The sequence below is a fragment of the Culex pipiens genome, chromosome 2 (assembly GCF_016801865.2).
Source record: "Culex pipiens pallens isolate TS chromosome 2, TS_CPP_V2, whole genome shotgun sequence".
In the NCBI taxonomy this organism is placed as follows: Eukaryota; Metazoa; Arthropoda; class Insecta; order Diptera; family Culicidae; genus Culex; species Culex pipiens.
In genome coordinates this window covers 171,177,830-171,190,986 of record NC_068938.1, presented here as the reverse complement: position 1 = coordinate 171,190,986, position 13,157 = coordinate 171,177,830, and the positions used below count along the sequence as shown (strand labels likewise).

General features: G+C 40.0%; 1 protein-coding gene across 1 annotated transcript; it reads right to left on the bottom strand.

The window, feature by feature from the left end:
* Positions 1-8,348: 8,348 nt before the first annotated feature.
* On the bottom strand, positions 8,349-8,811 carry LOC120428187 (uncharacterized). The gene has a single exon (XM_039593167.2). The coding sequence runs from the start codon at positions 8,724-8,726 to the stop codon at positions 8,409-8,411; it is 318 nt and encodes a 105-aa protein (XP_039449101.1). The 5' UTR covers positions 8,727-8,811; the 3' UTR covers positions 8,349-8,408.
* Between the last annotated feature and the right edge of the window lie 4,346 nt (positions 8,812-13,157).

Sequence of the window (13,157 nt, the reverse complement as noted above, 5' to 3'; positions counted from 1 at the left end):
AAATAGGATAAAGTAAAATTGAGTTGAAATTAAGTTTTAAGTTTTTACACAGTTAAAATATGTTATATTAATTTAAATCAAGTTTAATGAAGTTATGTTAAGTTTATTCAAGTTAAATTGAATGAAATTAACTAAGTTAAATTGAACTAAATTTAGTCAAATGTGGTTATATTTAGAAATATTTTGTTAAATGTAATGAAACTTAGATAGATTTATCTAAATTTTGTTACATTTGGTAGAATTTAGTTCAATTTAATTTTGTTTGGTAGAATTAAGTTACATTAAGTTGAATCAAGTAAAATTAAGTTAAATAAAGTTAAATTTAGTTAAATTAAGATGATTTAGGTAAAATTAAGTAAAATTAGGATAAAGTATGTTAAATTTAGTTAAATTAAGCTGAATTAACTTAAATTAGTGTAAATTAAATTTAATTGGATCAAAGTTAGCTAATTTAAGTTAAATTAAATTTAGTTAAATCAATAAAAAAATAGATTTATTTGGTTGAGTGAAAAGTAGACATTAATATTTTAAAAAAGATTAAATCTTTCCAAATTAGCAAACATATGAAATTTAAAAAAAAACTAATCTAATTTAGTTTCATATAAATATGAGGTTAAATTAGCTAAATTTAATTTAATTTCGGTAAATATAGTTAAATTTAGTTAAGATCAGATCAATTTTGAGTGAATTTAGTAAAATTTAGTTTAATTTAGTGAAATTAAGGTTAAATAAAACACTGTTGGGTTTAAGGTTAAATAAAGTTAATTTTTAAAATAAGTTGAAAATTTAAATAATTCTCAATAATCAGGAAAAAATAAAAATTGTGAAAAAGTGAGATTTTGTAAGCGTACGTGAAATACAAATTCGTTGGAACGGTAACTCCAATTCGATGGTTCTTGGCCATAACTCAACCAATCTAGACGATCCTTTTTTTCAGCGATTTGTTTAGATCTCCAGGACAAAATTGTAGGTTAATGGTTTTTAAGAAAAAAACATAAGTACACAGGAAAAAATCCTTTTAAAAAATATTTGCAACGGTTCATAAGTGAAGTAAAAACATGTTTTAAAAATTTTGACAAAAACACATGAAATATTTTCAACGTAATTTATGGACGTTAAATTGGATTTGCAATTGCTGCTCAAGGGAGATTTTTTCTGAAAAATAATCTTTTAATTTTTCTTTTTCTTCAAAAATTTGCTTAGGAGTTTTGAACGAGGTTTAAGTTAGCAAATATCGATTTTTTCTAATAAAAATTTATGGAAAATTGTTTTTTTTTCTGTTTAGGGACCATCCATAAACCACCTGGACACTTTTTTGGAAATGTCAACCTCCTTTTTAATTTTTTTTAATGTTTACACTTTACAAAAAAATATTTGTATTTTTTTTTGGGAGATTAGCCAGAGACCGAACTACTTCAGTTGAGTGTTTGCAATAGAATGAATTTTATTTTGGACTGTCGTCCCATTACACCTCCGACTCCCCTATTCGTAGTCTACTGTGATCTGATCTTCGTCGTCTTCCATTACTCCTCCTCGACGTGATCCGGTAGTAGACCGATTTCTTCACGCAGCATCTTGATCCGCAGGTTCTGCAACGGCTTCGTAAGAATGTCTGCCAACATCTTCTCAGTCGGACAGTACTGCAGATCGATCATCTTCTTCTCCTTCAGGTCGCGAACGTAGTAGTATCGGGTTTCGATGTGCTTCGTCCGCTTCTCGATCTTGTTGCTGTCCACGAGCTTGATGCAGCTTTGATTGTCCTCGTAGATCGGCACAGCACGGTTGATCTTGATCCCGAACTCACCCAGCAGCATCTGTATCCAGATCAGCTCCTTGCATCCTTCAGTCAGCGCCACCAGTTCAGCTTCCGTTGATGACAGCGCTACACAGCTCTGCTTCCGGGAGCCCCAGCTGACGAGTCCGCCGCCAAAACGCACCAGATAACCAGAGTTGGATTTTCGGTCTCGGTGGTCGCCTGCCCAGTCCGCATCCACGTACATCTCCAGTCCTGCACCGGTAGATCCCAAGTGTAGTTTGTGATCGCTCGTACCCATCAGGTAGCGTAGCACTCGCTTTGCCTCTTGCCAATCCAGCTGCGTCGGATGACTCGACTTCTGAGCAAGAATCGATGTGCTAATAGCAATGTCCGGTCGGGTGTGAACAGCTACGTACAGCAGACCTCCGATCAAGCTCAAATAATCGGTGTTGTTGGGTAGCTGATCGTTCTCCTCCTTTTGCTGTAGGTAGGCTGGATCCAAGGGAATCTTCGATTTCTTGGCATCCTCCAGACCGAATCGACTCGCCATCTTGGTGATGTACTTCTGCTGGTTCAACTTGAATCCATCGGCCGCTCGCTCAACTTCCATTCCCAGGAAATGCTTCAGATCTCCGAGGTTCGTGACGGTGAAGTGCTGTTGCAGGCCGTTGAATATAGCTTTAAACTCCTCCTCAGTCTCGGCAGCGATCACCACGTAGATGATGATGTACGCTGTCGACCTTCCGGTCGTCCGAACGTAGAGGCACGGATCAGCCTTCGCCTGGCCGAATCCCAGTTGCTTGAAAACTGCGTCGATCTTGTGGTTCCACACTCGAGCGGATTGTTTGAGCCCGTACAGACTCTTCTTCAATCGACACACAGTATTGACGTCTCCGGTTGTGTATCCTGCAGGCTGCTTCATGTAGATGGTCTCCTCCAACTTGCCATGAAGGTACGCTGTCTTGACGTCCACGTGCTTTGCCACCATCTTCCGACGGCTAGCGATTGTCAGCAGGATCCGGAACGTTTCTTGTCTGGCCACAGGTGCGAAAACTTCGTCGAAGTCCACGCCAAACTTCTGGGTGAAGCCCTGCGCCACGAGCCTGGCTTTGTGCCGCACGATGTTGCCCTTCTCGTCCTCCTTGGTCTTGAACAGCCATTTACATCCGATCGCCTTGCGATCCGGAGGCAGCTGGACCAGCTCCCACGTGCCGTTCTCCATGAGTGATCGGTACTCATCGTCCATCGCGTCCTTCCACAGCTTCGCATCGCCACGTTTCATCGCCTCTGCCGGTGATCTGGGCTGACGTCTGGCTGCAAGTCCAACTAGTGTATCGTCCGAGTTCTCGTCTCCACTTGTTTCCGAGTCCGAAACGATCTCGTCATATCCAGAGTTGGCTGTGAATGATGGAAGGGACAGGCCTTTGCTCGACAGAATAAAATCTTTGAACTTGCCTGGAAGACTGCGCTCCCGACCGCTGCGCAACAACGCCGGTGACCCAGACGGATGTAATGGTCGCGAGGGGAGCGCAATAGGTGTCACGTCACAGCTGGGACCTGCCAGGGGCTCGGCGTCCTCTACTTCAACTTCAACTTCAGCGTTGTCGTTTTCGAGTTCAGCTATGACTTCAGGCTCTTGTGGGACATCATCAACGACTGGTTCAGCTTCTTCCAGCTGCACCGGAGGCTCGTCTTCTTCCTGCACACACGGGATGGGTTCTTCAAAATCCAGACGAATCACCATCGGTTGCTTTGCAGAGACAGGAGCGCTTGCCGGAACTCCTCCTTCACGGAGAAAAGTTACGTCTCGTCGCTTGATCAACTTCTTCGCTATCGGATCCCACAGGCGGTAGGCCTTGATATCCTCCTCGAAACCTGTCAGAATACACTCGTGGGCTTTGGCGTCCCACTTCTTCCGCTTCTGTTTCGGGATGTGCACCATGACTGGAGTTCCGAACACACGGATGTGTGCCAGATTTTGTTTACGTCCAGTCCACACCTCTTCCGGTGTCTTGTCGTGGCCTTTGGTTGGAGATCGATTCGCCAGGTACACCGCTGTGCCCGTTGCCTCCGCCCAGAAGGTCTTTGGTAGGTTGGCGTCAAACAGCATGCACCGTGCACGCTCGACAATGGTCCGGTTCCCGCGTTCAGCAAGCCCGTTCTGCTCCGGCGTGTAGTCCACCGTCGTTTGATGGCGTATTCCCAAGCGGCTGAGCAAGACCTGCAACTTCTTGTTGGTGAACTCCTTACCGTTGTCCGTGCGAAGAATCTTCAACTTCCGACCAGTTTGCCTCTCCGCCTTGCAGCGGAAATCCTCGAACGCGTCGTAGACTTCGTCCGCCGACTTTTGCTTCAGAAAGTACACAGCGATCCGCCGCGACTTGTCGTCGATGAAGCTCAGGTAGTACCACCGCCTACCCCCGAGGGATTGAACCTCCATCGGTCCACAGATGTCGGAATGAACCAACTCCAACAGGTCGCTTGCGCGCGAACCGGCCTTGCTGAACGGAAGACGTGTCTGCTTACCCAAAGCGCAAACCTTGCACTTTTCGACAGCAGACTCGTTGTAGTAGACTCCGGAGACTAGACCATTAGCGTGGTTCACGTTTCTATGAAAAAGACAAAAGTTGTTATTTTGTCTTGCATCAACCGGAATTTCGTTCTTTTATGTCCCCAGAAGCACTCCTGACAATTTGAGCCCATTTGGTAAGGTCTAGGAGCTCCAGTTTTAATTTGAAATTTATATGAGATTTTGATTTATTTTCCATGGGAAACTATCTTTTTTTACATTGTATTAGGATTTTTTTTTTATAAATCGATGAAATGACTTGATTCTTATAGTAGGAGATAGGTTTTGAACTGGGGAACAACTTTGTAGAACATACCAACATGCTAGGAAGTGACCCTTTAAAGATACAGATACTTTTAGATGGTGGCTTTTGAAGGGGCCAGCCACCATCTAAAAGTATCTGTATCTTTAAAGGGTCACTTCCTAGCATGTTGGTATGTTCTACAAAGTTGTTCCCCAGTTCAAAACCTATCTCCTACTATAAGAATCAAGTCATTTCATCGATTAATAAAAAAAAATACTAATACAATGTAAAAAAAGATAGTTTCCCATGGAAAATAAATCAAAATCCCATATAAATTTCAAATTAAAACTGGAGCTCCTAGACCTTACCAAATGGGCTCAAATTTTCAGGAGTGCTTCTGGTAACATAAAAGAACGAAATTCCGGTTGATGCAAGACAAAATAACAACTTTTGTCTTTTTCATAGAAACGTGAACCACGCTACTAGACCATTCTTCAAACGTCTCACGCCGTCGAAGTTGAGATGGCCCATCCGCTTGTGCCACAGTTCCAACGATTCCGCAGCAGTCACCGCGAGCGCTTGAGGCTTCGGTGTGGCCTGGTTCAGCCTGAAGATGTCCTTGACCATACTTCCGGTGGCAACGATGGCCCCGGCTGCGTTGATCACCTTCACTCCACCCTTATCAAACGTAACCGTGCTCCCTCTCTTGACGATTTGGCTTACCGAGAGTAGGTTCGTCGATAGGTCCGGAATTACCTGCACGTCGTTGACTTCAATCGGCTTCTCGTCGGGTGAAACCGTGGTCCACAGCTTCATGCTTCCCTTCGCGACGACCTTCATGGCACCTCTGTTCGCAGCAACGACTGTACCACTGTAGTTCTCCAGGTTGTCCAACGTTTCCTTCGACTTCGCAAAGTGGTTGGAAGCCCCTGAATCGAAGTACCAGTGGTCGTCCTCGTTGACGGTTGACAGTACGGTACACCAAGCGTCTCCATCCCTCCGATTTGAGTCCTTCGAGCGGCAATCCTTCGCAATGTGTCCAAACTTCTGGCAGCGTCTGCACTTCGGACCCTTGCTGTCGCCGGTTGGTCGTGGTGGCCGTTTCTGCTCAGGTCTGCGTTCCTGCTTCCTGCTTGAGTAGGCCGCGCCCGTCGATGTCACTGGGAGTTCCTGCAGCAACTTCATTTTTATCGAATCTCCAGAAATCACCGTTCCAGAATTCTCCAGAGCCATGATCATCGGGCGGTACGATTCCGGCAATCCCGCCAGCAGCAGTCCACCGACCAATTCCTCCGGAATAACCATTCCGATACCACGCAGCTGGTGCGCGGTTGACATCACCGTGTTCACGAATTCCTCCATGGACGAACAGTCCTCCAAGTGCGTTGAACCGAACTTCCTGATCAGGCCGGTCCGTCGGGTCAGCCCCGCGTCCTCGAACGCGGCTTCGAGCGCTTCCCACGCTTCCTTGGCGGTCTTCGTGTCCTTCACGTGACAAAAATTGTGACGTTCCAGGTGCAGGATGATCTTGCCTCTTGCCTTGCGATCCTTGACGGCATCTACAGCTTCGTAAGTTCCGTCCGCCTTCTTTGCCGGCTTCACAGCGGTCCAAAATTCTTCGACTTCTAGATACGTCTGCATCGCAAACTTCCAGTCGGCCCAATTTTCGCGACCAGCAAGCCGTTCCAAGGCTGGGAAACTTCCGGCTTGACTCATCTTGCTCCAGAACTTTCCGTAAACTTCTTGAAAAAATAACTGCTTCTCAAAATTCTTCTAAGTGTTCAGTTTTTGAATCTTCCTGGGCCCATAACCTTTTGGGAGATTAGCCAGAGACCGAACTACTTCAGTTGAGTGTTTGCAATAGAATGAATTTTATTTTGGACTGTCGTCCCATTACACCTCCGACTCCCCTATTCGTAGTCTACTGTGATCTGATCTTCGTCGTCTTCCATTAATTTTTCTTTTTTTCATTTGTAATTTGTAAATTTGTTGCTTTATTGGATACGATAACTTGTAGTGTGTACTTTTCGTCAAGTCAAGGAAGGAATTGTAGGATTTTACAATAGGGCCAAAATAAAGATAAACAAATTTTCCAAACAAAGTTAATTAAAAAGTTTAAAACTAATTTAGAAATGAGCTTCTGATTGCACTTTTAAATGCCGACAATGTGGGTTTAGTTTTCAGGCTCCAGGAGGGAGGTTGTTCCAGCACTTAACCCCGGAAACCAGCACGCTCCTACCACTTATCGTTGTGTTATTTTGCATCTCGAAATTGTGAAGAATTGGATATTAATTTAGTGTCAGAGGGATTCTGAAATCAAACGTATTTTTAATTTAAACAAAGTTACGACTTTTTAAGAGTCGTCCAGTCAGTCCAAACTGGATTATCCGAAGGCCTCGAAAAAAAATGTCACTTCGGATAATTGAATCACGAAAAACAAAATTTCGTTGTCTTATTTTTGATGGTCGAGCCTAAGTATGACTCATAAACTACTCTAAAATTATTAGGCAAATCTAAGATGGCGGCCGAAATGGCGGTAATAACATATTGAATAATTGCATTTTTTTTATTTAAAAGGCATACAAATATACAAATTTGACTTAAATGGGGTCGCAGAACTCGAATTTTAAGTTAAAAATTAGAAAATAAAAAAAAAGAAAAACATTTTTTTGGTCGTGATTCTATTATCCGAAGTACCGTACAAACCTTTGGATAATCGAGTCTGGACTGTAAATGAATGTATTTTTATTTATTTTTTTCATTTCAAAATTTCAAAATAAAAAGAAAGTTTTTGTAGGTTTATTGAGAATTAAAAAAAACATTCAACATATTACGGAGATTAGTGTGAACACATCAATTAAGCAAAATTAATGTTTTGGCCCACAATATTAAAATTCCAAAAAATGGCCGATTTCTGGGAAACTTGCTTAATCCTAACTCAGGCTTCCGGGCAAGACAGTGAGTAAGAGGGCAACTCTCTTTCCTTTAGACTCCTCTCCCCTTATTTAGCTTTGCTCCAAATCAAAATTGCTATAGAGCAAAGGAGAGCAAAGCCGACAAACACGAACAAAAGTTGCTTTCTCGCTCACTAGTTTTATTGTATCATTGGAAAATGAAAAAAAAAAGAAAAACGAGAGAAGAAAAGTGAAATAATTTAAATTGATAAACTATGCCAAGCCATTTTGTTCATTAGGATGGTGTCTTAAACAGCATTCCACAAAACAACAAAATAACACTCGAAACCATTCATAACGCAAGAAAAACTGCGCACAATTTGCAGACACTCGATGTGACAATTGTGATAACAACAACGTGGCTCCCACAGGAAACTTTCCAACCAGCGCGACAACAACAACTTCAACAGGTCGTCGTCACCCGCACCCGTCGATGTAATCGAGATAACGACCAAATTGAACATTCAGCTGGCGGCGCACATGATACGCATCAACAAGTGACTCGATTGTTCTTTCTTTTTGTTTTCTGAATCGCCCACTGTTCCGTTTGGTTACAATGATTGCTTCTGTATTTCGAGAAATGAACAAAAAAAAGTACACACTAACTTAAAGATCTAATCAGACTTGTTTCGTTTTTTAGGTTGGTTGACCTTCTTCGCCGTACAAAGTTGAAGGTTCTGGCTAATACTGAGTTCCCGTTGAACATCCGCGATTCACGCGCGCCACATTTCGCTAAATAATTCACTAGAAAAGTATACAAGCTTGACGCGGTTTTGCAGTTCAAATCAAGTCATGTAATTGGTGCTATTCTATTGTTTCCATTGCCTCTCTTTCTCTTCGCTTCGCAGAACTAGATCACATCACATCACACTGGTGTGGCGAGCTTCACCGGAACCGATCGGACAGCTGCTCGTGGTCGCAGACCCGAATCTTGGCGTTGTTTCCCGTGTAGTTGACTTTGACGGACTTGCTCTGATCGCTCAGGTAGATCGAGCCCTGGTTCCCCACGTAGTTCAACGTGCCGCAGTTCCGCATGATCTTGACGTTGTTCGCGTTCCCGATCACGTTCAGCGTTCCCTCGTTCGCCTTGACCAGGATCCGGTTCTGGTTGCCGATAATCTGCAGGTTGTCCCGGTTGTTCTCGATCCGGATGCGCTTCTTGTTCCCAAACACGTCCTGGGACTCCCGTATTGGCACGACCATTTTTCTTCTGAGCACGACGACGATCCGACTTGCTACGCGTTTCGATTGCGACTGATGAGCGGGCTCGCGCCAACGCTCGACATATATAACAGAGAGTTGTGTGTCTTTCTTGTTGCTGAAGGCCGCCGTCGTTGGTACGGTGATTTACCCTGACTGAGGCGCGCGGCGTCGGTACTTGAGCTTAATCCTGCTGCTTAATCGGCGTTGCTCAGCTGGCTAATGTTTATTATTTTGGTGATGCAAGGATTATATCAAGTCGCGCTGGTAACCACCGCGAACGGCAAGATCGATGTAACGGTGCATTCCGGTTCGGGGTGCACTTCCGGACGAGAGGAGCGTCATGATGACTAGGATCGGCGACAACAGGTGTGATAAAGCTGGTAGTTTTCAGTTTTGATTGGCCTTTTTTCAGTTATCACAATGATTACTCAAAATTAATTTGATGTGGAAGGTGATTTTCGGTCGGTTGTAAATTTTCGAGTACCGCGCGTCTTCACTGAGTGATTTATGGATAACATGATTCAATTTGTTCCGATTTAATTCCAGAGATAGCAAACAAAAATGCTCTCTTTCATCGTTGCTATTGTTGCTCTCAAAGCAACGGAGAGTTACCAGTTACCGCCTCATCATAGGCGTTACGGTTTTACTTTTGATTGGTACCATGAATTTGGCGGATATTTGCTCCACGTCCGCGTTCTATTTTCAATACTCTTTGGAGTTACTCTCCCCGAAATCAGTAACTTTATCGACACGTTTCATAGGTGAGCATTTCTCTGAGACAGAGACTTAGAACGATTATTTTTACATTTTTGATTAAACCTTGTGGAAAAGCATCTAACTTCATCGTGCCTCTAATGTTGTCATATCAGCACTTTGGCGTTCAATTACAGCTCATAAAAAGCGTGTTCAACTGAAATCAATCGAGTGATAAAAGGCGCAATAGGAAGTGAGCAGGCAAGTTTCTATCAACAGTTTAACAAAACGTTACTTAATCCACCCTTCATCCAACGATGGGTCGCATGATGGATACGGACATCATTTTTATCAAAATTTCTAAGATCCGGCCTCAAAAAAGTGTACAAAATACACTTGCTTATAACTTTCAAAAGGGTTGTCAGATTTTCAATCTTTTTGGCTCTTTGGAAAGGTCTTTTGATAACACATCAAACGATGGGTCGCATCGTTGATCCGGACAACGTTTTCATTAAAATATCTCAAAAAAGTGTATGAATGCCACTTAAATGCTTATTACTTTTGGTAAGTTAGTAAGACTTTCAATGTTTTGGGCTTGTTGGAAAGGTCTTTTAAATACCTTTCTAAAAATGTATAGCTTGACGGGGTTTCTTACAAAAACCACCCTTTTTACAATCTTCCGGACTTTAGCCGGAATCGTTTTTTAGCATAACTTTTAAAGTACTTTACTAAACTTCACAATTTATAGATAGTGACTTATGGGACTCCAAGACGGATCGAATGAGACCAAAACGGTCAAAATCGGTTCAGCCAGTCCCGAGATAATCAAGTGCAATTATTTTGATCAACATCCAACCACCCGCACAGACATTTGCTCCAGAATTTGATTCTGAGTCGATATGTATACGTGAAGGTGGGTCTTAAATTCTTAAATTCTTAAATTCCTCAATTCTTAAATTCTTAAATTCTTAAATTTTTAAATTCTTAAATTCTTAAATTTTTAAATTTTTAAATTCTTAAATTCTTAAATTCTTAGATTCTTAAATTCTTAAATTCTTAAATTCTTAAATTCTTAAATTCTTAAATTCTTAAATTCTTAAATTCTTAAATTCTTAAATTCTGAAATTCCTAAATTCTTAAATTCTGAAATTCCTAAATTCTTAAATTCTTAAATTCCCTAATGTTTTTCAAGTAATTTTATAGCCTTTCCTCATTGAGGTGAGGAAGGCAAAAAGTTTTTTTTATATATTTGACAATTTGACTTGTTTTAATATTTACGTACCGTAAACATCAAATTGAAATGCTGTCAAAGAAAAACTTATGGGAAATTGAACGAGCTTTTTTTTCATAAAATTATTTTTATTAGGTCCTTTTCAATGCTGGGACCTGGTGAAGACCGAGTCGGCTTTTGTAATTACATTGTTCTTAATGCCAAGAGTAATTACAGGGGATCTTGCGTGTAAATGTTGGACGAGCTTTACAGTTAAAAATATTTTCGAGACTGTACAATCAAGTCTATCATATACAAATTGCCAAAAAAAACAAAAACTCCATTTTATCAAAAAAAAAAAAAAAAAAAAAATTGGACCGCTGTAACTTCACAAGGATTGAATAGGACAATGGTCAATATTGAGTTTTTTTTTATATAAAATTGTCTGGAGACTCGATTCCCATTATCGGATTTTGAACATGTTGGCGTTTACGACGACAACGACAACTTTTCTAAAAAACAGTTTTAGCAAATGATTTTTGTATTTTTAAACGGAGACATACCTCCCTGCATTTTTCGTGAGTCTTTTTGAAACATCTTAGGCTATTGCTCAAAAATTTAGAACGAAAAAAATCGTGACATCACCTTAAAATAAATAAAAAAAGAACATTATTTTTTTTATAAATTAAAAAAAATTAAAGTTTCAAAATTTACAAATTTTTAAAAAGTTGAATTTTTATTTGTCAAGTTTTTTTCTTATTTGTCAATGGTAAAACAAAATCCTACTATCGTATCGAAAAATTTAGATTGTGAGTCGAGAAATTCAAATGGAAATATTACGATCGAGTCTAGAATCATCTATTTTGTTTTAAGTTTTTATTGTAGCCATAAAAATCAGACAAGTATTTTAAGGAGATATGTATTGGTAAATTTCTAAATAAAAAAACTCATTTTATTTTATTTTTAAGCATATGATAGTAAGATTTCTATTTACCATAAAACATTATTTTTTTTATAAAAGTAAGATTTCGATTTGCCATAAAACATTATTTTTTTTATAAAATATAAAAAAAATATTTTTATATGTTTCTTGACTTTTTTTATTTTGATATTTGTTTATTTATATCAAATAAACCAATGTCAAAATTCAAAAAAATACATTTTCTAAAAAAAATCCATTTTTAGCATGAGTCGAAATCTTACTATCATATCGAAAAATTTAGATCGTGAGTCGAGAAATTTTTCGATTGCAATCAGTGTTGCTAAATGTTGTCTAACTTACAAATGGTACTGCAAAATATCCTCGAAAATATCAACGATTTCATGAATAATTATTAGTCTATGGAAATTCTTGTCTTTGATCTAATTTCTTTTACTCATGTGAGCAATAAGAATAATAGTAATAAATAATGTGGGAAAATTTATATTGTACAGTTGACTGCAATCAAATTTTGGTAATGCAATTATACTATTATCCTAATTTGTTTGTCTGTTGGAATTGATTAAATCTGCACAAATAGATAACATGCAAATTTTAAAATGCGACACAATCACGATAGTTCGCCGTGTGGTTGCCAGTGCAGTTTGCGCAGTTGACATACAACCGGTAATGCTTAGCGCTATTATTAATCCGCCTCAGTTATCGGAGAAAGTGTATAGTTGCAATTGAATAAACGGCAGGGTAATTTTTCATTTAGCTTAATTTTTTTCAGGTTGCGCTTTTCACGTAAGTAGTCAATACTTTTACTTTTTATCAGCAATTTCCCCCTAAATAAACCAAAAATAGCTTATCTCTCACGGAACCGCACCCCCAAAAACTGGTTCAAAGCAATACTCGGCTCGTTCCGAGAAAATCCCCGTTTTTCCCATATTTATGTCGACTTTGACAAATTCGTGTGAATTATTGAGTATATATACACAAAGCGCCTTTATCAGAATCATCGCGATATCGCGCTGTTCCAAAAATTACTTTTCTGATAAAGAGGAGCCTTCAAAAATACTCTTTATGAGTCAGGCTCTGTTGTGATTATAAGAAGGAAACAAAAGTGAAACTTGTTGCTATCTACTGACGGATTGCTGGAAGAAATGACCGCTCTCCGAAAGGTAAGTAATTGCTGTGGGAACATTTTATCGCACCGTTTTCTCTGTTATCCTGTTATCGTTAATGGTATCGGTTGTGACCCAAGTTCAGGTTGTATCATTCCTTACTTGTTCTTAGTTTTGCCTTCCTCACCTCACTGAGGCAAGGCTATAAAATCACTCAAAAATTGAACTTTTTAAATAAGCCTCCCAGATATACCTTTACGTATACATATCGGCTCAGAATCAAATTCTGAGCAAATGTCTGTGCGTGTGGATGGACGTAGAATTTTTTTTCTCACTCACTTTTCTCGGAACTGGCTCGACCGATTTTGTCCGGATCTATGTTTTTGGATTTGCCTTCAGGTTCTTTAAGTCTTTTTTAAATTTCATCCGGCTTGGTGCAGTACTTTAAAAGATATGTTCGAAAAACTGTTTTGGTTGATACT